Source organism: Fistularia commersonii, chromosome 31, assembly GCF_037954325.1.
Source record: "Fistularia commersonii isolate RoL2024-O1a breed Wild chromosome 31, RoL_Fcom_v1.0, whole genome shotgun sequence".
NCBI classification, from domain to species: domain Eukaryota; kingdom Metazoa; phylum Chordata; class Actinopteri; order Syngnathiformes; family Fistulariidae; genus Fistularia; species Fistularia commersonii.
Window position 1 is genome coordinate 1,816,258 of NC_141314.1, and position 26,705 is coordinate 1,842,962.

General features: G+C 41.9%; 1 protein-coding gene across 1 annotated transcript; it reads right to left on the minus strand.

Moving 5' to 3' along the window:
- Positions 1–2,494: 2,494 nt before the first annotated feature.
- LOC147215585 (uncharacterized) lies at positions 2,495–11,144 on the minus strand. Its single transcript, XM_086178597.1, has 2 exons — positions 10,413–11,144; positions 2,495–2,653 (listed from the first exon to the last, which is right to left on the minus strand). The coding sequence occupies exons 1-2, from the start codon at positions 11,142–11,144 to the stop codon at positions 2,495–2,497; spliced, it is 891 nt and encodes a 296-aa protein (XP_086034723.1).
- Positions 11,145–26,705: the final 15,561 nt, after the last annotated feature.

Below are 26,705 nucleotides of genomic sequence, written 5' to 3' on the forward strand. Positions count from 1 at the left end.
GTCATGCTTTCACCCCTGGAGTTGTGAAAGACACAGCAGTTGCAGTTGGTGAAGCCTCATTAGGATTCAGACAGATGGAATTTTCTCCTTTCTCTCCCCAAGGGAGAGGCCACTCTTTTTTTTTTCTTCCCCCATTGTCATTTCTTGTTTTTGTTTCAGGGTTCAGGTCATGTGGTGTTAACTCAGGAATGCAGCACAAAAGAAATGACCATATGCATTTAAAAACAACAACAACAACAAAGAAGGAAAGATATTTTAGTATAATCTCCATACTTACAAAGGTTATTTGAAAGTAACGTTGACAATGCCAAGTCTTTTCAACCTCCAATTTTCAACCTCCACCCCTTGGTGTTTTTTAGTTATATTTACTTTGAGGTGAATGAGGATCTTTTTTCAAGGAGTTTGTTTTTTTACATCAGCGATCAAGAATTGATCTTAAAGCTTCTAAAGAATGATTTACATCATTTCTCCAACACATTGGCAAAGGAAATTGATAGCGCTTATTCCGGCTCTAAAACTGTTTCCTACAAAGATTAAGTGCTTACTAAAACGGTACCTGTCGGCTCTTTGTTTCTCAACAGAGGTTTCGTTTGATAATTGGTGTGGATAATGATTGAATAATTTTTTTATGGTTCACTGTTGATTTGCAGTGGATTTTTAAAGGTAAGTTTTTTATGAAACGTGTAATGTAATTTTAGTATGTTTGTCATTTTAAAGTCTATTGGGATGATTACATAAGAGTATTTTTATCATGTTTACAGAACCATTACCATTCATTTATATATTTGCTTTATATATTGTGTTATATTATAATTATTGGTTCTTCTTCTCCTTTTGGCTTTTCCCTTCAGGGGTCGCTACAGTGAATCAGTCTTCTCCATCTAACCCTATTTTCTGTATCCTCCTCTCTCACACCAACTACTTTCATATCTTCTCTCACTACATCCATAAATCTTCTTTTTGTTCTTCCTCTAGACCTCCTGCCTTGCCGCTGCAATTCCAGCATCTGTTTACCAATATATTTACTATCCATCCTCTGGACATGACCGAACCATCTCAGTCTGGCTTCTCTGACCTTCTCGAAACATCGAACATGTGCTGTTCCTCTGATAGACTAATTTCTGATGCTATCCATCCTCATCACTCCTAAAGAGAACCTTAGTATCTTCATCTCTGCGACCACTAGCTCTGCCTCCTGTATTTTTATCATTGTAACTGTTTCAAGGCCATACAGCATTGCTGGTCTCACCACTGTCTTTGTACACTTTTCCTTTCATTCTGGCTGATATTCTTCTATCGCATAGTACCCCTGACACTTTTCTCCACCCATTCCAACCTGCTTGGACCCGTCTCTTCACCTCTTTTCCACACTCTCCATTGCTCTGGACTGTTGACCCCAAGTACCTGAAATCCTCCAACTTATTGATCTCCACTCCCTGTAGCCTCACCGTTCCACCTGAGTTCCTCTCATTCACATACATATTCTTCATCCCCTCTATCGCCTGCATCAACATGTTCATTGAATTCTGAACCAAGCACTAATCGCTCATCTCTTGGGATCTTCTGCATCACTTCATCAAACTCATTCCAGAACTTCTCCTTTTCTTCAAATTCATATCCCACCTGCGGGGCATAGCCACTAACAACATCAAGCATCACACCCTCAATTTCCAGTTTCAGACACATAAGTCTATCAGACATTCTTTTCACCTCCACAATGTTCCCAACAAACTCCTCCTTCAAGATAACTCTGACCATTTCTCTTCTTGTCAGTAACATGATAGTACAACTAAAAACTTGTTCCTAAGCTTCTGGCCTTGCTACCTTTCCACCTGGTCTCCTGGACACACAGTATATCCACCTTCCATCTCTGCATCATGTCGACCAACTCTCAACCTTTTCCTGTCATAGTCCCAATATTCAAAGTCCGTACTCTCAGTCCCAGGCTCTTTCCTTTCCTCCTCTCTCTCTGCTTCCGAACACGCCCTCCTCCTCCTCTTCTTGTTCTTCTTCTTCGACCCACAGAAGCCCAATTTCCCAGTAGGTCATTTGTACCAATGGTGGTTGTTATTAACCCGGTCCCTGACGGATCCGATATGATCTGGTTATTATGGTTAATTCGCATAGGTTTTGGCAAAAGTTTTTCGCCGGATGCCCTTCCTGACGCAACCCTCTCCATTTATCCGGGCTTAGGGACCGGCTCAGGGAGACACTGCTCTGTGTCCCCCTGAAGCTGGCTCGGGTACACACTGGCCAGTGCCGTCATGAGGCTGCATTATTTGGTAAATGTTTATTTACATACCTTAATTGACTGTTTTGAAATGGTGCCAGTAACAAGGCAGTAAAATGGCTGATTAAACAAAACAGAAGAGTCATTGATGGCTTTATCCATCCTCCTTCTGTGCACTGAAACCACTGAAGTCATCTTCTTCAGTGTTGATGAGCGTCAGAAAATCTCTGTCACATACCTTTTCAGTCTCTCTCTCTGTGTTGCTCACAATGTCACTTTCATCTTGAGGCAGTTACCTCTGAAGTTGTGCTGTTCCCTGTTCTCTTCTGATGTTGTGCTGTTCTCTTCCCGCAGCAGTCCAGCCTTTCCAAACCCATTGGTGATCGTGGATTCTTTCACACTGCTCCACGCTGTTAGGATCCACTGGCAGACCTCAGAGAAGAGTGCTCTTCATACGGTCAGGCCGCCTGGTTTTGTGAATGATTTCTTGCCGCTGGTCATCCAAGCCTCCCACTCCCCTTGGAATGCAGATTCACACTGATGTTGAATGTCTGCAAAAACGTTATTTTGCATGCTGCGTTTTGTGTTGAGTGCGCCAAACACTACCGTCTTCTTCTTCTTCTTTGCATTGACCTCTTGTGTCCGCCTTGTCTTTTTTCACTTTTTGTAAGTTGCTTTGGATAAAAGCGTCTGTAATGACTGTAATGTAATGTAATGTAATGTAATGTTTATCCACTTCCTGCCATACTTAATTGCAGTTAGTGAAGAAAAATCCAAAGATTAGCTGCATCATTGTATAAGCAGCAGGGTTCAAAGTGTGGGACACAGTAGTGGCTTACAGTCTGGAAAATACTGTATATGAATTGTGCAAGATATGAATTGCATTCCTTGAAATGGAGCTGGGGCTACTATATTCTATTCTATTCTATTCTATTCTATTCTATTCTATTCTATTCTATTCTATTCTATTCTATTCTACAAATGATCAAATCCGAAAGAAGAAATTCAAATTTCTTATTTTTTGGATCTGCCCCATGTATAACTATAAACGGCCTATTCCCCATCAATTTAATGTTGTACCAGTTTTGATTTCTTGCGAATGTTTCAAAGGTGTTCCAAAGAAGGGGTTGGCTGCTGACGTGAGTTTCCAGGGGAACCCCTTTGAGAGATAATCTAGGTTCACTGTGTAATTTTGATGTCAAATCCACACTTGCTAAAGTATGGGAGTTTAACACCTTTAATTAAACAGAAAAACATGCCGAAATTCTAATTAAAAAGAAATTAAATCCAAAATGTCACCAAGTGTGCCACTGTACTCAAGTTTTTTTTCCATCTGATCCACTGCTCCAGTGAACACCCCATCTAACAGCTCCCACTTCAGATTAACGCTGCTTAGTATATGAGAGCTGTGACAGGAGACTCCTGTCCTCCCTGAAAGCTAATCATCTGTGTGCTTTATGGGTCATATTTTTATGTTGTCAACACATTGGGGGCCTTTGGAGGGTATTACAATGCCATTGTCCCAAACAGCTGGGAAGTTAGAGAGAGGTGGGGGTTGCTTGGGGCGGTGGGGGTCTCATGGACCATTATTCACAGGTCCATGACCCATGAAAAACATTTTAATTTAATCCGAGGCCGTGAGGCTGTCCAAGATCAGAACATGCTTTCTTACTTATTTTGATCCCCACAGGCAGCCAGAGGGATAATAATATTTTTCGAAATGAATCTATGTCTTCGGTTAGGGACATGTTTTTTCTTTATTGTCTTCTTAATTTGGAATAGATGTTTAGAATTAATATACAGTATCTGTTCTGGCTTTTGACCATCTTTTAACAATCAATTATTATAGATCAAGATTCGGGAAATCAAAAAAAAAAATGCGCACAACAACGTTGGGAATAAGTTTTATTTTCAAGTGATTATTTGTAACTTTATGATGGCTGTACTGTTGCGCAGATGCTTAAATTCAATGCATTCGGCAACAGTGTTATAATTGCCTACATTCACAATTTGTTAATCAGAGGTACATCACAATAAAAAGAGAATGAGAATACCTGATTCTTCTGTGGTGTGGCTTGGCTTTTTAAAAGAAAAAAAAGGTCTCTGAGGCAATTTTAGGCTGATACCACAGGGATGGTTCCACTGGGGGTCTGATGGTGTGCAGTATATCAACTTCAGATACCATTGTAGGCTTTTATGGATGTGAGTCAGCCAGATGCCCCTGGGATCTTGAGTGTTTAATGTCTGGTTGTCAAAGGAATTGTTGTCACCGGACAGTACAAGAGCGTTTGCCATAATCTTTTAAAATGTAACCAAGACGATATTTTTTCTTGCAAATCCACTTGAGTACGTCTTTCAATCTCAATTACAAAAACAAAACTGGGTGACAGCTTTAAATTGTGGGAAACGCCTGGGAACAGATAAAAGTGCAGAAAGATTTGGTTACATTGATAATAGTAATAAACCTATTAAGACATGCGATTGTGATGGAATCTTTCCAGGCAACTTTCTGAACATCATACACAAGACGTTGCTCAGATCATGGCTAATGCCAAAATTGTCCTTTTACTATTACTTACAATTCATATACAAAAACAAAATAATGAATAAATAAATAAATGAAGAGAAAAATGATCATGGTTTATTTGGATCAATTGCAGTCCTTTTCTAAAGTAACATTTTAGAAATTAGTCCAACATTGTTTTTCGAGGGGAAAAATGTGTGTCATGTTTTCTTTCTAAGGAGGCATTGAATGTGATGAGGAATGACGAAGCTCAAGTTTAACAAGTAAAATTCATGATGATACCCGTAATATAATGTATTCACATATCATACAAACTCTGGGTTTGTATGATACCAATTAGACTGTGCAGAGTCAGAGATCAAGCTACCATAATGTAGTGCTTCTCATTTCTCTGCAATAACAAGAACAACAAAAATCATCATGTTTTTTTTTCCTCCCATGCAGTTAAATTGTGAGTACATCACATGGGAAGAATCAGAATTGAAAAATGCTTTGACACTCAACTTTCCACATCATCTTCATATTTAACAATTTGCTCGAAAGTTATGTATTGATATATTAATTAATTCGTTTAATCATCAAGTCAGTAATACTGTCAATAATGATTATCAATAACAATTATTATTGTTACCAGGCTAAACTTAGAGCAGAAGTCAGCATTTGTGAACAGCAGTATGGCGTCATGCCTAGAAAGAGTACTATAGATGCAGTATTTGCTTTGAGAATGCTAATAGAAAAGTACAGAGAAGGCCGGAGGGAGCTGCATTACGTTTTTGTGGACCAAGTAAAAGCATACTTCGGGGTGCAGGGAGAGGAACTCTGGTATTGTATAAGGCAGTCTGGGGTGGCAGCGAAGTACGTTAGACTGGTGCAGGACATGTATGCTGGCCGCGAGACACTGGTACGTATGCTGTAGGGGTTACAGAGAAGTTCAAGGTAGAGGCGGGACTCCATCAGGGATCAGCTCTGAGCCTACTCTGGTTTGCATTGGTGATGGACAAGCTGACAGATCAGGTTAATAAAAAATTTCCATGGACCATGATGTCTGCAGATGACATTGTGATCTGCAGTGAGAGCAGAGAACAGGTTGAGGAAAATCCAGGGAGGTGGAGCTATGCGCTTGAAAGGAGAGGAATGAAAGTTAGTCGCAGCAAGACAAAATATATATACAGGTATTTGTGATGAACCCAGGTGGAACGGTTAGGCTTCAAGGAGTGAAGATCAAGAAGTTGGAGGATTTCGAGTACTTAGGGTCAACAGACCAAAGCAGTGGGGATTGTGGAAAAGAAGTTGGAAGGGTGGAGCAAAGTATCGGGTACTATGCGATAGAAGAATATCAGCCAGAATGAAAGGAAAAGTGTACAAAGACAGTGGTGAGACCAGCAATGCTGTATGGCCTAGAAACATTTACAATGATGAAAAGACAGGAGGCAGAGCTAGAGGTCGCAGAGACAAAGATGCTAAGGTTCTCTTTGGGAGTGACCAGGATAGATAGGATCAGGAATGAGTCTATCAGAGTAACAGTACATGTTAGATGTTTTGGAGAGAAGGTCAGAGAAGTCAGACTGAGACAAAATAAGAAAATAGGGATGGATAGAGAAGGTATATTCGCTGTGGTGACTCCTGAAGGGAAAAGCTGAAAGGAGAAGAAGATCGTTACTAACCCTGAGTGAATACTACCCTTACTACTACTAATAATAATGATAATATTATCATTTATTAATTTTTGTATGCAATTTTTTTGATTTAATTATTATTGTTATTATTCTATTTTTAATACTCATATTACTATTATTCTTATTTATGTATTATTCTTATGTATGTTTCTTAATAATTCATTTTCTGGCAACACACGATGATTATTATTCCAGAGATGTGTTTTATGAAAAATTTCTGGGATTGAGTTAATCTGCAATCTTATGCGGAAGAAAAGACTGAACTATGAGTAGACCACAAAAAAAAACAAAAAAAACAACAAAAAACGTAAAGCTAACGAGCCATTTAGCCATGAATTACATGCTACAAAGATGTGCTTGACATTTATAGATAACTGACAGATTGCTGACCCCTGACCAATGCAGTGCCAATTAATATTCTTTGGTGCCTTTTAATCTTGAAAAACATCAATATACACTCCGTTGTATCTGCACCCTATTTGCTCTCACTGGCGGTGTTAGATTGAATCAAAACAATCTTTTTCGTTGCAGGATAGCGGTTATCATTGGGTTTAAGTAAAACAGTTAAAAGTGTGCTAAAACAATGAAAGCTATTCAGACATCGGAGCACCTAGCAGACGAGATGTGCAGACGTTTTGCAGACGCCATTCACTTTCTTGTCTTAATCTGAAGTATTTTACCATTTCCTACCTGAATAATGATTGCTCTTATTCCGAACCCGCTAATGATGCTTTTCATCTGTCTGATCCCGTAGCAGACCCATTATCTTTCACATCTGATGATTCTCTAATCAAGCTGAAATCTTGCCGTGGCGCTCGGGATGTTCTCCTCTCCTGCATAAAAACAACCACAAATGCTTGAGTACAATCATTAGACCGAGAGAAAGAAAAAAACAGCCAAAACATCATACTTTTTAAATTTACACATTAAGAGGAAGAGATCTGGTGTAATATATTTGCGTGAAGAATGTGAATGTCTGGGATTTATCTATTCATTTCCTGTGGAAATTATAGTCAGGTGTTTCAATCAAAGGGGTGACAGTCAACTATGAGAGGGCGAGTTATTACGCACAGCGCTCAGGATGATTATGTTTGGAAAGTAAACCTGTATTTATATTCTCTGGTAATAGTTAGAAAGATGAAATCAACCAAAATGGCAGGTTTCAGAAGCTAAGTGCACGACCGAGGAGTTAACATTGTATATAATATAATGGGGTTAAATGGTGTTTTGATTAACTCCAAACTTTCATAGATGAACTTTATTATTTCCACATGGAAAAGTGTTACCATCAAAGGAAAACATTAGAGTTGAGACTAACCCCTTTGTTCCATCCATCCATCCATCCATCCATCCATCCATCCATCATCTATTGAATGAATGTCTTTATTATTGCTCTGAGGCTCTATGAAATTCGCATAGCTGGTGGCAAGAAAGAGACATAAATAAATACTTGCGTATCACATACCGCACATTTAATTGCATTACAAGAAATAGGGGAGAAAAATAAATGTACAACTGCATTCTTCAAAGGGTAGAGTATTGCATTGGAGGCAAAAAACAAGAAATACGGATTCTGTTTAACTCATATTGCACTTTGGGAACAGACTATAAATAAATAAGATCGTGACTGTAAAGTAAAGCAACTGACAGGAAGAAGTATTGCGATTCTTATTGCTTCCTGTTTTGTTTGACTGATCCTTCTGGAAGCCCGTGGGTAGAAATTGTTTTTATTTCTGTTTGTCTGTGTTCTTGGAATGTGGTACCTCCTGCCAGAGGGTAGGAAAGAAGGCAGTTTGTGGCCAGGATGTGAGTGGCCTTTCATGCTTTGTACATTTAGGATCCTGGGGATGCTGGAGCCTTCCCCAGCTGGGCAGGAGGTAGGGTTCACCCTTGAACAAGTGCATAGTCAATCACAGGGCCTCATATAGAGCCATATGATCGAGGGAACGCTTCTCTTGTTTCACTCTGTGTTTTATCAGCTTTCAACATCCAGTTCAGTACTTGCGGGGTTTCTCTTCAAATAGACATTAATGTACCTGCTACTGTAACATGTCACTGTAAAACTGCCATGCCGTCTGCTCAAAACACAAAATACATTGTATCACTCTTGTATTCAACCAAAGCACTTCAATATTAGTTCCCCCAATTTGCAATTGGTTCAAACAATACAGTCGGCATACATCTTTTTTTCTCCTTCTTCATTTCACCCCCACCAAAGGCTCTATGTAAGAACATTTTCAGTGTCTATCTTCAGGTTTAGCCTGTCGACTGGCAAGAGCTCCGGTGCGAAATCGTCTTGGTATCTGCACGGGGCTCTGTGTGACCTCAGAAGAAAAGTCTCAAGGGTGATAACAGATTGAGATGTCTCTCCCACTCTCTCAGATGAGGGCGAAGGAATTTCTTCCAACCACATCCAACAATTCACTCACTCATTAAGACATCTGGACAATTTCAGGTCTCCACTGCATTTTTTGGATCGTGGGAAAAAAAACCTGGAGGACGGGCAAACTCCATACAGCAAGAAGGCCCCCTGCTGAACTTGTATCAAGGAGCCACCATAATCCCTCTGTTCTTCTTCTTCTTCTTCTTCTTCTTTCGGCTTTTCCCGTCAGGGGTCGCCACAGCGAGTCAACCTTCTCCATCTAACCCTATTCTCTGTATCTTCCTCTCTCACACCAGCTACCTTCATATCCTCTCTCACTACGTCCATAAATCTTCTCTTTGGTCTTCCTCGAGACCTATTGCCTGGCAGCTCCATTTCCAGCATCCGTCTACCAATATATTCACTATCTCTTCTCTGTACATGACCGAACCATCTCAGTCTGGCTTCTCTGACCTTCTCTCCAAAACATCGAACATGTGCCGTCCCTCTGATAGACTCATTCCTGATCCTCTCCATCCTGGTCACTCCCAAAGAGAACCTCAACATCTTCATCTCTGCAACCTCTAGTTCTGTCTGCTGTCTTTTGGTCATTGTAACAGTTTCTAGTCCATACATCATCGCTGGTCTCACCACTGTCTTGTACACCTTTCCTTTTATTCTGGCCGATAGTCTTCTATCACATAGTACCCCTGACACTTTTCTCCACCCATTCCAACCTGCTTGGACCCGTCTCTTCACCTCTTTTCTGCACTCTCCGTTGCTCTGGACTGTTGACCCTAAGTACCTGAAATCCTCCAGCTTCTTGATCTCCACTCCCTGTAGCCTCACCGCTCCACCCGAGTTCCTCTCGTTCACACACATATATTCTGTCTTGCTGCGACTAACTTTCATTCGTCTCCTTTCCAGAGCATACCTCCACCTCTCTAGATTTTCCTCTACCTGTTGTCTGCTCTCACTACAGATCACAATGTCATCCGCAAACATCATGGTCCATGGGGATTCCTGTCTAACCTCATCTGTCAGCCTATCCATCACCATTGCGAAGAAGAAGGGGCTCAGAGCTGATCCCTGATGGAGTCCCACCTCCACCTTGAACCTCTCGGTTACCCCTACAGCACACCGAACCAATGTCTCACAGCGAGCATACATGTCCTGCACCAGTCTAACATACTTCTCTGCCACTCCAGACTTCCTCATACAATACCAGAGCTCCTCTCTTGGCACCCTGTCATATGCTTTTTCTAGGTCTACGAAAACGCAATGCAGCTCCTTCTGACCTTCTCTGTACTTTTCTATTAGCATTCTCAACGCAAATACTGCATCTGTAGTACTCTTCCTAGGCATGAAGCCATACTGCTGTTCACAAATGCTGACTTCTGCTCTCAGTCTAGTTTCCACTACTCTTTCCCATAACTTCATTGTATGGCTCATCAACTTTATCCCTCTGTAGTTGCCACAATTCTGCACATCCCCTTTATTCTTAAAAATAGGCACCATCACACTTTGTCTCCATTCTTCATGCATCTTCTCACTCTTTAAGATCCTGTTGAATAATCTAGTCAGAAAATCTACCGCTGCCTCTCCTAGACACTTCCACACCTCCACAGGTATATCATCAGGACCCACTGCTTTTCCACTCTTCATCCTATTCAATGCCTTCCTCACTTCACTTTTACTAATTTGTGCTACTTTGTGGTCTACAATAATCACCTCTTCTACCCTTGCCTCTCTTTCATTTTCCACATTCATCAGCTCTTCAAAATACTCTTTCCATCTTCCCGTCACTCTTCTAGCATCTGTCAGTACATTTCCCTCTCTGTCCTTTATCACCCGGACCTGTTGTACATCCTTTCCATCTTTATCTCTCTGTTTCGCCAACCTGTATAGATCATTCTCACCCTCCTTACTATCCAACCGAGCATACAAGTCATCATAAGCCCTTTGTTTTGCCTTTGCTACCTCAATCTTTACCTTTCGCCGCATCTCCCTGAACTCCTGTCTGTTCTCTTCAGTCCTCTCAGTATCCCACTTCTTCTTCGCTAATCGCTTTCTCTGTATACACTCCTGCACTTCCTCATTCCACCACCAAGTCTCCTTATCTACTTTCCTTCCAGATGACACACCAAGTACTCTTCTACCTGTCTCCCTGATAACACTAGCTGTTGTTGTCCAATCATCTGGAAGCTCTCCCTGACCACCCAGACCCTTTCTCAACTCCTCCCTGAAAACCATGCAACACTCCTCCCTTTTCAGCTTCCACCATTTTGTCCTCTGCTCTGCCTCTGTCCTCTTCATCTTCCTTGTCACCAGAGTCATCCTACAGACCACCATCCTATGCTGTCTGGCTACACTCTCACCTACAACTACTTTGCAGTCATTGATCTCTTTCAGGTTACCCCGTCTATACAAGATGTAGTCTACCTGCGTGCTCCTACCTCCGCTCTTATAAGTTACCCTATGTTCCTGTTTTTTCTGGAAAAAGGTGTTCACTACAGCCATTTCCATCCTTTTTGCAAAATCTACTACCATCTGTCCCTCTGCATTCCTATCCTGGATACCAAATCTGCCCATCACTTCTTCATCTCCTCTATTGCCTTCACCAACATGTCCATTGAAGTGTGCACCAATGACCAGTCTCTCATTTCTGGGAATATTCTGCATCACTTCATCTAACTCATTCCAGAACTTCTCCTTCTCCTCAGATTCACATCCCACCCCTGAGGCATAGCCGCTAACAACATTGAGCATCACACCTTCAATTTCCAGTTTCAGACTCATAAGTCTATCTGACATTCTTTTCACCTCTAGGACGTTCCTTATGAACTCCTCCTTCAAGATAACTCCTACTCCATTTCTCTTCTTGTCAGTACCATAATAGTACAACTTAAAGCCTGCTCCTAAGCTTCTAGCCTTACTACCTTTCCACCTGGTCTCCTGGACACACAGTATATCCACCTTCCTTCTCTGCATCATGTCGACCAACTCTCTACCTTTTCCTGTCATAGTCCCAACATTCAAAGTCCCTACTCTCAGTCCCAGGCTCTTTCCTTTCCTCCTCTCTCTCTGCTTCCGAACACACACTCCTCTTCTTCTTGTTCTTGTTCTTCGACCCACAGTAGCCCAATTTCCATTAGTACCCTGTAGGTCATCAGTACCAACGGCGGTCGTTGTTAACCCGGTCCGCGACCGATCCGGTATGGTATCGTTTTGGTTGTCTCGCATATTTGGTTTTGGCAAAAGTTTTACGCCGGATGCCCTTCCTGACTCAACCCTCTGCATTTATCCGGGCTTGGGACCGGCACAGGGAGACACTGCTCCGTGTCCCCCCAAGGCAGGCTTGGAGAGGCACGGGCCAGTGTCTCCCTGTGCCGGCTCCCTGTGCCGGCCCTGAGGCTGCATTACCATAACCCCTCTGTTAGTTTTCCAAATCTGGTAAGTTTGTAAAATTAACAAAATCATCAATTTTTTTTTTAAAATGAGTAGGAAATTACCGAACATTGGAAAAAAAAGGGAAAACCGATCAGAAAAACATCCAAAAAAAAAAAAAACAGCAGAAAGTGTCTTAAAAGCAGCGATTGAGATATCAGAAGTACCTGGAGATTTGTAATGCGGTTAAGGTGTTAATTGAGAAGATTTCCATTACCCAGGCGTATATATTTTGTCTACACATTGACATCACCCAACCTTGACTTCAGATGTTCTCTGCAGACAGCGAGGCCATCAAGTTACGACGAATTAATGCTTTTTTTTTTCTTTTGGCAAAAATATTGGAAACGAGTCAGTTTGATCTAAATGGACTCCTAAAGGTTAATGAGCTTCTAAAATCAATCAGGAGATTTCAGCTTCTTAAGTGGACATTAGGGTAGCTTCGGGACCAGACTTATTTGTCCTGACTGATATCTATCTTGACTGATGATCTGACATGTATATTAGCAGAAAAAACTGTTTTAGACACTTTCGACGATTCTGTTACTTGGCTAACGGAAAGATGCCTGGTTTAATCTGCACAAGGAAAATAAGCTCCCTGTAGCTAACATTTGATATTTACAGGTGGCATTTAGGTGATATAACCTATATTCATTCATATCAATTTGAATTGCTTTGGGTTTTTCATTATAATATCACACTCCCATTTGACAAGTTTCTAAAATGTCAGACTCTTCCTTTTTAATGACGAGTAATTGAGCCTTAACACATACCATCGTATGCAAAGTTCTTTGGAAACGTCAATTTTAGTCTCAGTGGGAGAGCTGCTGAATTATGCATGGTTGAAACATAGACTGAGACACCCATTCACTCAGATTCCCATTAGCGCCTCATTCTAAAAGAACTTCAGAATATGCAGTCATTATCAATATCGTTTATTCTGTGCTCAGGGCCACGGGGAACGCTTGAGCCTGAGAGAGGTGTCGTTAGGCGAGAGGCGGGGTTGAATCATGACTGGTCACCAGTTGATCAGAGAACTGCATACAAAGAATGCAACTGTTCATATGTCTGAGCAATTTGAGGTCTCCAATGTACCTATTGCATGTTTTTGGAATGCGGCAGATGATTGGAGAACCTGAAGACACACAAAGACACATCTGCGCAAAATTATGGTCTTGACTGACCCGACAACATGTTGTCATGTGCTGTGGGAGGAAACAGGAGAAACCCACAGAAAACCTGGGAGAACATGCAAAGACGAGGTCGGATGGAGATTCTTAGTTATCAAACACTTGTGTTTTTTAAGGAAAACATTTTTAGCTGAGCTCAAAGCAAATGAAGTGATAATTCATTCTTTATCTAGATCATCTACCCTGCACTCAGGGTCGCAGGGGTGCCAGCTGCCGTTGGGTGAGAATCACTCCTGATTGGTTGCCAGTTGATTGCAGGGCCAGCTGAGACATACAAGTACTGTGTAATTTAGGGCCTCTGATGAACCTACTCCATGTTTTTGAAGTGTGGGAGGAAAAACCCAGGCTCCACAAAGCAGGATCTGTGTTGGAATTGAACCTTGGACCTTTTTCTGGAGGAAGCCTAAACCACTGTGCTGCCATGCCACGTATTTGAGAATTGATTTATCTGTATAAAAATGGCAGATCAATCACTTCCTGCCCTTAGGACGGGTGGCAATTGTGAGCATTTGTACAGTTCAATTCCAGACAACTTAAGAGAAAATTCCTTCCTTCACTCGTTCATTAATCTATTCATTCATAAACTTGTACCACTCATCCTGCTCTCAGGGAACCGATCCTAGCTCAGACCTGGACTGTCAGTTGGTCACAGTGCCACACAGAGAGACATATTGACTCAATGATTCAAGTGTCAATTAGGCCATTATGGTCTCTGATGAATGGACTGGATGTTTTTGGACTGTGGAAGCAAAGCAAAGCTTACAAAAAAAAATGATTCAATCTAGAGGAGCATTATTTAGAAAAGAGCAAATTCAGAATTTTTGTGTCTGGAGAGAGGAGAGGTGAGGTAAGGAAGGGAGGAAAGAAAGGGGTGGCAACATATCAGGTGTAATCATTTGCACAGTGCCCATTTGGGCAGAATATTAAAAGGTTTTCACTCCCCCTCAATTTGTCCCAGGTCTTAAGTGGGACCCATGTGGGCAATACCTGGGTTTAAGTGGGGTTGTTATTGCCCTCAGAGAAGGCCTGGGAGAATTTACATGAGCCTGAAATAGGCATAATAGGTAAAACAGTATTCACGGAAACTGGGGGGGTTTGAAGGAGTTTGCATTCAACCTGTGGCCTGACATGAAGCACGAGGAGAGGCCGTCGTCAGCCCATGAGGCGCCTCTGTGAAAAAGATGGAAACAAACCGTCTCCATCACAATTATGAATAATTCTGCAATTTTGAAAACAACGCTTTGCCTTTTTTTTAAACATTTTCTTCTACTTGTTCTGTTCTCGACCTCAGTGTCTGGATGCCCCACATCCCCTGGCTTCGAAACAAGCGAAACTTTATTTGAGAAACTTTTGCAGCCACTACTCTGCGGATTGAGAAATGTTTTTATTAATCCTGTTAGTGACATATAGCTTGACGGCATGCCATATATCGCCACGTATAATTGGGAGCGGCTCTGAGTTTTTTTTTTCCTCACTGCTATTTGAATTAAGTTAATGTGATTTAAAGTACTTCTGGCAGATTGGCTGAATAATTTACCAACCCTAATGATCCTAGTAGAATTAAACATTAAGTTATATTATGCATGTAAATTTCAACAGTTCAAAAGGCGGCCTTTTTTCATTGAAAGTGGCATCGGTTGTCACATCGGTGGAAAATGGCGCATTATTTCTCTGGGAAAAAAAAATTACAAAATTTTGCGTTGAATAATTCGGCCTCATTACGACGGGAGTCGCCGCCTGGCTTGGGACGCCAAGCAGCGAAAAACGGGCCACTTTGGTGATGTAAAGTTCTATTGTCTGTCGGCTATTTGCCATCGGCTGCAATAGTTGGGCCAGTAATGACGGCTCAGCCAGGTATCAGACCGCTTTATTATCATAATATCAGCTGCGCTGGAAGGTGGCTGAAAGTGATTACTGTTTGAATATTGGAGGGTGAAATGTGCCTATACAAGTTGAGACTATTGAGAGTTGGTCCGCTTGAAGAGATGGCAAAAATATTGGCTCAGTACCTTTGTGATTTCCTTGATTTAATACCTTTGCTTCCACTCTGCCCTCTGACACAGTTGAACGCTAGGCATTTTCAGATTTTCATTTTGTAATGAAGCATTACCTCAAAGTGTAATTTTGCGTTATTGGATTTTGGAATCACCGCATCAAATTCCTCAGATCCTGCCTGTGTTAAATTACATTTTTTCCTGACACTACACACTGAGGCCCATAAGTGATATTCAAAAATATCATGGTTACATATGCATTCATTTATCACTGCGCTTGTAAAGGTTACAGGTCTCCGGGTTTTTCCATTTGTGGCCTTAAATAAATGATGTCGTGACCACGTCCAACACCAATATCCGGTCTAATGCCTTTTGCTATTTCATGGGCAGAACTGACCCATTTCAGATTTTGAAAGAAAGATTATATGGGATTATCTCTGTCAACCCCTCGAAACTTGCAGCCCCGTCTTATTTTCTGTAAAGAATATGTAGATCTCAGACATGGTAATACGGGAACAATACCAATATCTCTGATGATTAAGGAATTAAAATGAAGGTCAATCAAGAATGGCAAAAGCTAGGCAAAATGGGACATTATTTGGTAGTTTTTAGCAATTTGTGTTAATTTCAAAGCCATTTTCAGCTGTTTCAATTATCAATGCTTGTATGCACACATACAAAACACGGTATGAGATTTTATTTTAGTTTTTTCCCCATAAACTGTGTCTTTTTTATACAGTAAACCAAAGACAAATCCATTTAAAATGTGATTTTGCAGAGATTGTCAAACAATAGATCTGGTTATTTCTGAATCATGACATGTCATTGCTCGAAGTCAATTTGGTTATTTCTTTTCATTCACTTGCTTCAACACCATATGGTCACTACCCCATGAGCCACATGTATTTTCTAAATTTTGGTTTATTTTTTTCACTTGACGGGGGCATGGCCGCCTCTGAGCAAGAAAGTCTCTGCTTTGATTCTGACAGGGCACCTCTCCGTGTGGAGTTGGCATGTTCTTCCCGTGTCTGCATACGTTTCCACTGGGTTCTTCAGTTTCTTTCCACAGTCCAACACCAGACAGGGGGTAGATTCGAGACCCTTAATTGCCTTGATATGAGAATGAGTCAACGAATGATTGTATTTCTCTATACAGTCTCATCCTGCCTTGTGAGCAATTGGAGTCTGGTCCAGGTTAGTCCCACCACTCGCCTATTGAAATCCAGGATAGCTCCAGCCTCCCTGTGACCCTGAGTGCAGGATAAGTGAATGAATGAATAGATAAACAGATCACAAAAATGTACTGAAGTAAGAACAAAAAAACAAACCTCAAACATTTGGAGCTACAGTATTAATATTTTACATTTGTGCAGAAATGTACAAGCAGCTGTGATTTATATATTTTTGGTATTCAGAACGGGACACCAAAATAACCTGCAGATAAATAAAAAATAAACAAAAAAACAAAACAAAAACACAAGGTTTCATAATTTTCGCTTCTAATGGAAATTTTCTCCTTCATAAAGATTGGCACCAAATGGCACCAATGATTAAAAAAAAAGAAAAAAATAAACTCTTGGTGTAAATAATGAGCTCTGAGGCTCATATTCATTTCACTTGCACTAATTTAACAAAGCTGCCCATCCTATCAGTGATGATTTGAAGTGATGCGTTCTGCAACCATCAATCATGCTCAAGATTGACAGTGATGGCAACTGAAATGTATGACACCAGCCCTGCATTGTGACATCTCTAAACAGCTATAAACCAATGGCACACTAATCAATGACACACTGACACAAAGGCAACAATAACCTCCCATCCTAGTGTCTGACACTAACAGGCAGCAAATACCGTATTTTTTGGACTGTAAGTCACACTTTTTTTCATGGGTTGCTGGTCCTGCAACTTATTCTCAGGAGTGACTTATATATTAAAATATCTCATTTTAATTAGATAGTAGTAATTTCACATTTTTGTTATTTTCATACTAACAACCGCAAGAGTGCGCTCTTGGCTTGAGTGCCTGTATCTGCTACTCCTATTACTCCTGTACTATGGAAATTTTTAATTCAAACATCGACATACAAAGACAACTGAGAAATACTGAACACAAATGCCTCCAAAAGTTAAATTCTATTCTACAAATTACAAGCTGCAAGTAGGGAAATATGCAGCCAAAAACACTAATCGAGCAGCAGCAGGAAAGGGGGTGTAAAACAAGAAACAAGTCCATATAAGGAAATAAACCTGACCTTTTGGTCAGAGGTATAAAATTACCCCCCCCCCCCCCCCCCCCCCCCAAATGCAACTTATAGCCCAGTACGACTTATAATGTTTTTTTCTTCTTCATTATACATTTTTTGGCTGGTGCAACTTATACTCCGGTGTGACTTATAGTCCAGAAATACGGTAGAAGTATTCAGCATTTCATTAAAAAAGGAAAACCTTGATGTGTTGTTGTGACAAAGGCATGAAAAAACATGTTAGGACTTGACTTTGGGGGTATTTTTGGCTTGTTTTGAAAGTATATACAGTATCTTAGAAGTATCGAGACGAGGGAGATGCACTGTGCCTTTGTTGATCTAGAAAAAACATACCAGAGAGGTGGTGAGATAGGAACAGTAGTATCGTATGAGGAAGTCTGGGGTGGCAGAGAAGTATGTTGGACTGGCGCAGGACATATATGAGAGCTGTAGATCAATGGTGAGGTGTGCCGTGGATGCGACTGAAGAAGTTCTAGACAGAGTAGGGACTACATTACATATCATCTCTTGGCCCATTCTTGATTGCCATGGTGATTGGTTAGGCTGACTGATGAGATGAGATGAGATACTGTACTTTAATGATCCCGTGCTTGGGAAATTGTTTTGCAGCAGCAGCAAGAAACAAAAGAACAGTGATAAACTTAAAATCTGACCTGAAGATCAGGTTGGACTGGAATTTCCATTGACAATTAGTCTTGCAGTTGACACTAGGATTTGGAGTGAGAAAATGCATGGGGATATGTAATAGTGCCCATTTTTGAAAAAAGGGGATATGTGCAGAAATATGGTTACTATAGAGGAATAAAGTGGATGAGCCATACAATGAAGTAGCGGAAAGTAGACCGAGAGCAGAAGTCAGCATTTGTGATTAATTCATGTTTATAAAAAGTGCTACAGATGCAAGTATTTGCTTTAAGAATGCTGGTAGAGAAAACAATTGAACGTCTGCAGGAACGACATTGTGCCTTTGTAGATCTAGAAATAGCATACAATAGGGTGCCGAGAGATGAACTATGGTACTCGACGCAGGAGACTGGAGTTACAGAAAAGTTTGTTAAACTGGTGCAGGATATGTATGTAGGATGTTTAACCATGGTGAGATATCTGCTTCTTTTGTGGTCTCTGTTGACACTTGGCAATTGTCTTGCCGAGAAGTAATTTAAATTCTTTCATGTTATGTACCATCCTACATCCATTCATCCATCTTTCGCTGCTTATCCAAAGTTGGGTCGCAGGGGCAGTGGCCAGAGCAGAGAGGCCCAGACTTCCCTCTCCCCAGGCACATGGTCCAGCTCTTCTTGGGGAATCCCAAGGCCGTCCCAGGCCAGCCTGGAGACATAGTCTCTCCAGTTTGTTCTGGGTCTCCCCTTAGCCTCTTCCAAGATGGACATGCCCGGAATACCTCCACCGGGAGGTGTCCAGGAGGCATCCTGAGCAGATACCTGAGCCAACTCATCTGACTCATCTCTATGGAAGAGCAGCAACTCTATTCTCAGTTCCTTCCAGATGTCTGAACTTCTCGCCCTGTTTCTAAGAGAGAGTACAGCCACCCTGGGGAGAAAACTCATACTGGCTGCTTGTATCCATGATCTGGTTCTCTGGTCACTACCCATAGCTTGTGACCATAGATTAGGGTAGGAACGTAGACTGACTGCTAAATTGAGAGCTTCGCCTTCTGGTTCAGCTCCCTCTTCACTGAGTTGTGAACAGGACCCCAACGTACTTGACCTCCACTTGGGGCAGGACCTCTTCCCCGACCCAGAATGGGCACTCCACTTGTTCCCAGTTGAGCACCATGGTCTTGAATTTGGAGGTGCTGATCTTAATCACATTTGATTGCAGACTGCTCCAGTGAGAGTTGGAGATCTAGAGCTGGAGATTTCGATGTGGTTGTAGCTCTGCCAGACGTGGGAGTTGAAACTCCTGCTGACAGGGGACTCTGCCAGACATTCCCAGCAGACCCTCACGTTACATTTGGGTCTGCCAGGTTTGACCGGCATCCCCCCCACCATTTGAGCCAGCTCACCACCAGGTGGTTATCAGTTGACAGCTCAGCCGCTCTCTTCTCCTGAATGTCCTGGACATGCGGCCGCAAGTCCATTGACACGACTACAAGGTCAATTAAAGAACTGCAGCCCAAGGTGTGCTGGTACCAAGTGAACATATGGACACCTTTATGCCTGATTATGGTTATGGTTCAGATCTGGGGGGCCGTTCCTCCCAATCATGCCCTTCCAAGTCACACTGACATTGCCCATGTGAGTATTAAAGTCTTCAAGTAGAACAAGGGAGTCCTCAGTTAGAGCAATCTGTAGCAGCCCCTCTAGGGACCCCAAGAAGGGTGGGTAAACCGAACTCATGTTGGGTGCATAGCCTCAAACAACAGTCAGAACCCGTCCCCCCCACCTGAAGCCGAATGTGGCACGGTGGAAACATGGCGATGCTGTGCATTGAGGTGAACCCGGCTATATCTAGTTGGGATCTCTCAGCCTCGTGCACCAGCTCATGCTCCTTCCTTGAGAGGTGACATTCCATGCCCCAAGAGCCAGTTTCTGCAGCTGAGGGGTAGACCCCTAAGGTCCCTTGCTCTGGCTACTGCCAGGCTCACACCGATCTCCTTGGCCCTTCCTATGGGTGGTGAGCCCAGGGGAAGACCCTTCTTCATTAATTGTTTTAACTGTGTGTGGGGGTATTTACGCACACACACACACACACACACACACACACACACACATACACACACACATACAACCACACACACACACATACACACACACATACACACACACACACACACACACACACACACACACACACACACACACACACACACACAATACATACACACACACACACACACACAAACACAGACTCACACACGTGCAGATATGATCTTTGGAGAGTTTTGTTCTGTTTATTAAGGTGTTGTCCTTAACAAGGCGTTCCCTGACTGCTGTGATCTCTTGGGATACATGTGAACAGTGAGCCTAGGATGGTATGACACCATGATTTCATCCAGGTCCAGCCTGATCTGCTTGACCTTACTGGCAAAGTCCTGTGAATTCTGGATATGGTGTGTGGTGTAGCCAACCAAAGGGGACAAAACTTTTGCCACATCTTTGCTGATGTTGTAAGTAATAGAGTTGATGCTGCCGACGATGGGTCTGAGAGGAGCTCCCTCCTTGTGCATAGATGCAAGGCATGGTTTCTCCTGGTACAGTTGATAATAAAGTGGTTTATCTATGGCTGCATCCCTTTATAGCTGTAGAAAACTGAACATTTTGTCCTTTTGTGCTGGTTCCGTTTCAGGGTTTCAAACGTAGTGTCCCCGAGGAGATTGTCCATTTTTGCTTGGTAATCCTTTTTATCCAGCCCTCGGGGACACAACAACGTATGAAACCCTGAAACGCAACCCAACTATAGATACAAGAAAAAAGTGGTCAGTTGTCTATAGTAGCTAGAAAAGGATTCAGCTATAGACAAACCATTTTAATGGTTCTGTGCCCCCATAGTGGCGAACCTATACATGGAGAAGGTTAAGAGCAAGGCCCTCTCTTCATTCAGGGGATCACTGCCAACCGCTGATGGAAGCAAGACCGATACAACACATTAGGAAAGCCTTGAGATCCTGTGGCCACCCAAATTACGCCTTCGCAAAATCAGAAACCACCAGATGCAGGAATGTAGAACAAGAAGAAGACAAGAACAAACAAAAGGACATTCTCATACAGTATGTTGCTGGTGTTTCAAAAAAACTCGGAAGGGTATGCAGCAAACACCATATTCTGGTACATTTCCAACCCCACAACACCCTGAGGCAAAAACTGGTGCTGTGGTGTATGTGGTGTATGCTGTCGCTTGCACTAAGGAATGTGATGACATCTACATTGAAGAGACCAAACAACCTCTGCGCAAACGGATGGCCCAACACAGGAGAGCCACCACTTCAGGACAGGACTCCACAGTCCACTGAACCTGAAGGACAAGGGCCCCTCGTTTGAAGACAGCAATGTCCGCATTCTAGCCAGAGAAGAGAGATGGTTCGAGACAGGAGTCAAAGAACTCATCTTTGTCAATACAGAAAAAAACATCTTGGACAGAGGAGGGGGCCCCAGACACAACCTTTCACAAACGTACAACACTATAATGGGATCAATACCAAGACGGATTCGCACACATGGATCAGGCCCATCTGCACCCTCCAAACAACCAGGAAAGACCCACAACCAGAACTAGTCTCCGGCAATGTCCACATGAGCCTCAGTTCATGTGATCCAACATGTTTCACTCTTTTGTTTAGCTTTTCCCTTTCACATTCCTATCCAGGTTATCCCACTAAATTCCCCTTTTGTTCCAACCAACGACAACATCATTAGCATAACAACCCCGCTTTACACCTAAATTCTGCAGATCAACTCTTCCACTTACACAACAAACCACCATAGGCTAGACCCGCCCAAAAACCCGGCAATTATATTCGGAAACTCCCCAAAGGTAGTTAGAACTGAGGAAGCCTTTCAGGTTAGGGGTGAAAAGTCTTCTACTGAAGAAATTCAAGTCCAATTGCCAAGACAAGAAGATTATTTGTATCTTTCAACTGACATCACAATTTGTTTTTTTTTTTTAATATCTCATCCTTCCCTCTAGCCCCACTTCCTCTAATTTGAGTAATTTGGGTTGTTTCAACAAAGCGGCATATTTCAAATGCCTCTCAGTTGGCCTCTCATTTCACATATTCTAAAGGTTGCTGCACTAAGAATCTAATGTAACTCCTATCTCCTATCCATCTCCAGATACAACCTACACTGGAAATCTCCACAGATGCTTAGTATTGCAATGACTTTTAGCCTCCATATCAACTACAACAAACAGGAATGCATTCCTCTATAATCATTTGGCTGTTCATTCACTGTTACTTTTCTTCCTCTTGCCAAGATACCTAATTACACACAAACCCATAAGATTAAGTCCAGTGCGGCGGCTGAATTTCAAAATGTTTTTAATTAAATGTGCCCACAATCTATTACAGCAATGCCACACAAAAATTTAAGAAGTGCTGTAGAATGGTATGCAAGCAGACTATAATAAAAAGCCTCTCTCCAACTGAGAATGTTCTTTATAAGCAATTAACTGATTACATGACACAAGATTTATGTGAAAAATTTTACCTGATTTGACTTGTGAAGTGGATATGACTATATTTCCTACCTAACTGAAGACTTCTTGTTTAGCCCGGCTCACCTTTAGCTCATGTTGACACTGTTGGTTGTCCTTACCTGTTTGCAGACAGATAAGTCCTAAGAACACAGTTCTTAGTTCAGCTTGAATTTTTTTTTTCTGCAAGCAACTTTCCTACAGGGGAACCTTTTAGGCAATGAAGGACAGTGGTAGGTGCGATGCAAGCACCTGGGACATATACCTTAAGAGCAAAAAAAATAACAATGAACTATCAAATGGGTTTTAGTGTTTTTTATTTTCTCCCTGCACTGCTTCATAGTGGGAAAACCTCTGCCGTAAGCGACCTCCGTACTTCTTTCGGTGAAAATGTTTATATTGCTCTGCAAGTCCTGGAAATCCCTCTGTGGTGTAACAAGCCAAAGGAGCTTTGACCTCTTAGTCAGTTCAAGAAGCTAGCAGACCAGTGACTACAATCATTTTCGAAAGTGGTGCTCAACAGTCCACAAGAGGTATCTGGAAATGGCAATGGCTTATGAATTCCACCAATGACCAAGCACCCATGTCATATATGTTTCTACCTAAATGTAAAACGAACCTGCCTCTGAATAGGAGCTTAGTTCCTGGAACCATCTACTGTTCCTGGTTCCTATGTTCATGAAAAAACAGCCTAGCTCCTGAAAATTTTCTAGGAACTCAAAAAGATACTGCAGTGTGTAAGGGGCTCTTGTAAAACATTAAATTGTCCTTGGAGGCTTTTGTCTCACTCAAGTCTGAACCCAGTCATACACTAACAGACAAAGATTGACCCGAAAAGGGCAATTTCTTTCATCACTACCTAAAACCACTGGTCTTCGTGTTGCAAAATACAAGACATGAGCTAAAAGAAATATATAGAATTCGTACACAATGGAAACTTGTTGTGACAAGCAATTGATCACTGCAACCACTGGATTCACGCTAATCAGTGTCACTGTATTGCTGGACCAGCGGCCCAGGAAGCCGTAACGTAAATCAGACTTGATGTCGTACTCGAGTTTCTTTAATCAAGGTTTCACTATATGGAGTGCAATTAACTTAAAATCACATTGCTCAGATTCATGGAGCAATTTACGAGTGCACCAAGTGAATTTTACCTACGGTACATTAATTCATATATAATGATAGGTGCTATGTCTTATATTTAGTTCTCATTTTTATATTAATTCTTCAAGCAATGGTACACACATTATGTATGATATCACAACATTGTCATTTTTTGAAGTGCTTTCTGTTTGTATGGACATAAACTTTCCATTTACTTAGGAGTGCATATTAAAATGTTGTATTACAGATCAACCAACAAGCGTCATGCCTGAAACCCTGATTATTCTAGGGATAGGTAAATCATTTAGCTGGCACTTTGGTAGGGATTTCCCGTCCATTATCTGAATCTTGTAGAAAATTTTTGAAATATTTGCTGTGAATGGAGCACACTGAGGTTTAGTTTCATCTGGACCCGTGGCCGGCATTTAGGATTACATGCTGGTACATTGGAGTGTGCTGTACTTATCAAAAATGATGCTTACTTGGAGTCATTGTGGCTGTCCGGAGGGGACACTCACCCTCTTTTGTTGAAAAATAGAATCAAAACCTTTTCGAGAAAGCTTATTGTTAGCGCTAGGTTAGCCCCTTGTTATGCTGTTAGGCTATTAGGCTTACTTTATCCAATAATGCACTTCTCTCATTCCTCCCACTTTTCCTATCCTGTCTACACTTGTTTCCCTTAATCAATGCATGATAGTAATCTCATATATGAGGGGGAATGTTGGGTTTAAGCAAATCATTTTAAAGACTGTGGTCCAGAACTGCTCCAGAGTATATAGAAAGTGTCATTAGACAACTAAATTGGGATTCGGCGCCATATAAATAAAATCTGACTTGACTTAAAATTGAAAAGAATTTCCATCCATCCACCCACCCATCTATCCATGTATCTATCTTCTGCTGCCTGTTTGGAGTTGGGTTGCTGGGGCAGCAGCCTATGCAGAGAAACCCAGACTTCCCCCTCCCTGGCCACTTAGTCCAGCTTCTCCGGGGGGGAGGAATCCTAGGGTTTTCCCCCCGGGCAAACTGCAAGACACGGTCCCTCCAGCACTTCCTCGTGAGGTGCTTGCAACACCTCATGCCAGATGCATAAGCCAACTCATCTGAGCCTGTTTACCCTATTGCTTAGGAGGAGACACCCTCCTATGTCTGTTTTTGTATGTTTTTTCAATCAATCCTCTCATTTCAAGGAGCTCAGTGACTTCTTGGGTGATAGCCTTTATCATCAGGGTATTTAGTTTGACCTGAGGTATTCTCTCTTTTAAATGCTACTTGATCCGCCCCGCTTGCTCCCGTTGTCCATTGTTCAATACTTTTCAATACTTTTCAAGCAATCACCAACAAAAACACACATGATCAAAACATATAATCTGAGAGAGCAAACATGCCATTGAGTGATCATTCCTTAGAATTTTCTCTTCATCATCTGCTGTACGAACCCAGAGTCACTTTTTTTTTATCTTAACTTTTTTGCATTGCCAGGCTGTTGTTGCTGGGAAAAAAACAATAGGAGATCGGGTGCGACGCTGCTGTAATGTTCTCAGCCAATTGCCTAATGCAGCACATTGGAAAAATGGCAAAGAGTAAGAGCAATTATAAGCTACTTATTTGTCTATAAGGTAGATCATTCTACATGTCAACATAGCTGAACACACAGAAGAACCGCTGTCGTTCCCTTGAATTCATGTTGATTCCGCCAGACATCTCCGCAAATAATGATGTTATCAGCTCTTTGCAGCAGCTGAGCAATGAATGCTGCCGCCCAGCAGTCAGTTAATGGGTCAGGGTAAAAAAAAAACAACAATTGCTCACTCACTCTGTTGTCTGGGGACAGAAGCAGAGAAATATGCAAATGCTGCCGACTATACCGTGAATTGCGCTTTTTTTCTTTCAAACCAAATAGAAGTGATAACATGGCTTATGATGCGGGTGGAATGCTGATGACTGTGGCTGTCACAATAACAGCGTCAGGACTTGTCAATGAAAGCGCTGCCTTCCACAGAGTAAACATGTACACATGTAGACGTCTGAAATTGACGATGGGGCTGTGGGAGCCCTTTAGGGGTTGCCCACAGGGAATCTTCATGTAACCCTATATTCTGCATCCTCTCACATCAGCTTCTTGTCCTCTTCTTCTCCTCCTGCCTGGGAATTCCAGCCTTAGCATCCTTCTACACTCTATACTCAATTGTTACCAGTTTGTGTTGCTTTTACTGGCAGTGGGTTTAAGTGAAAAGAGTTATGGGTCCTAGAGTCAGATTTGGTCAGCTGCTGTTCCCTGGAGCAGCCCAATATGGTCCTCCCCTTCCTCACTTCTGTAAATTTGGGGTTTCAGCATGGATTCCGTATTTTTCCTTTCACAATTGAATGTTCTGCCTTTCATATACTGATCCAACCCTTTTCCACTCAGTAGGCATTTTGCTGATGACAATTTTATCTGGCTCATGCATGGCAGGGAAGCAAGAAGCGATAGCTCAACCTGGAGATACAATGGCCACATGGGAGAGTGCTTGTCCAGGAGGAAAGACAATGATCTCCCAAATGTTTTTATTGATCCAATGACACTGAAGGTTTCGGGTCTGACAAATGTGTAAAAACTGACAGAATCAGTTATTGAGAGGCCAATTACGATGGAGTATCAAAGGATATTGGGTCCCTGCAGGCCCGACAAATAGCGTCTCCTTCCACTTCTTTTCCTTTCCCCTGCTCTCCTCAGGGATTGCGACTGGCAATCATTTTCCTCCATCTAACCAT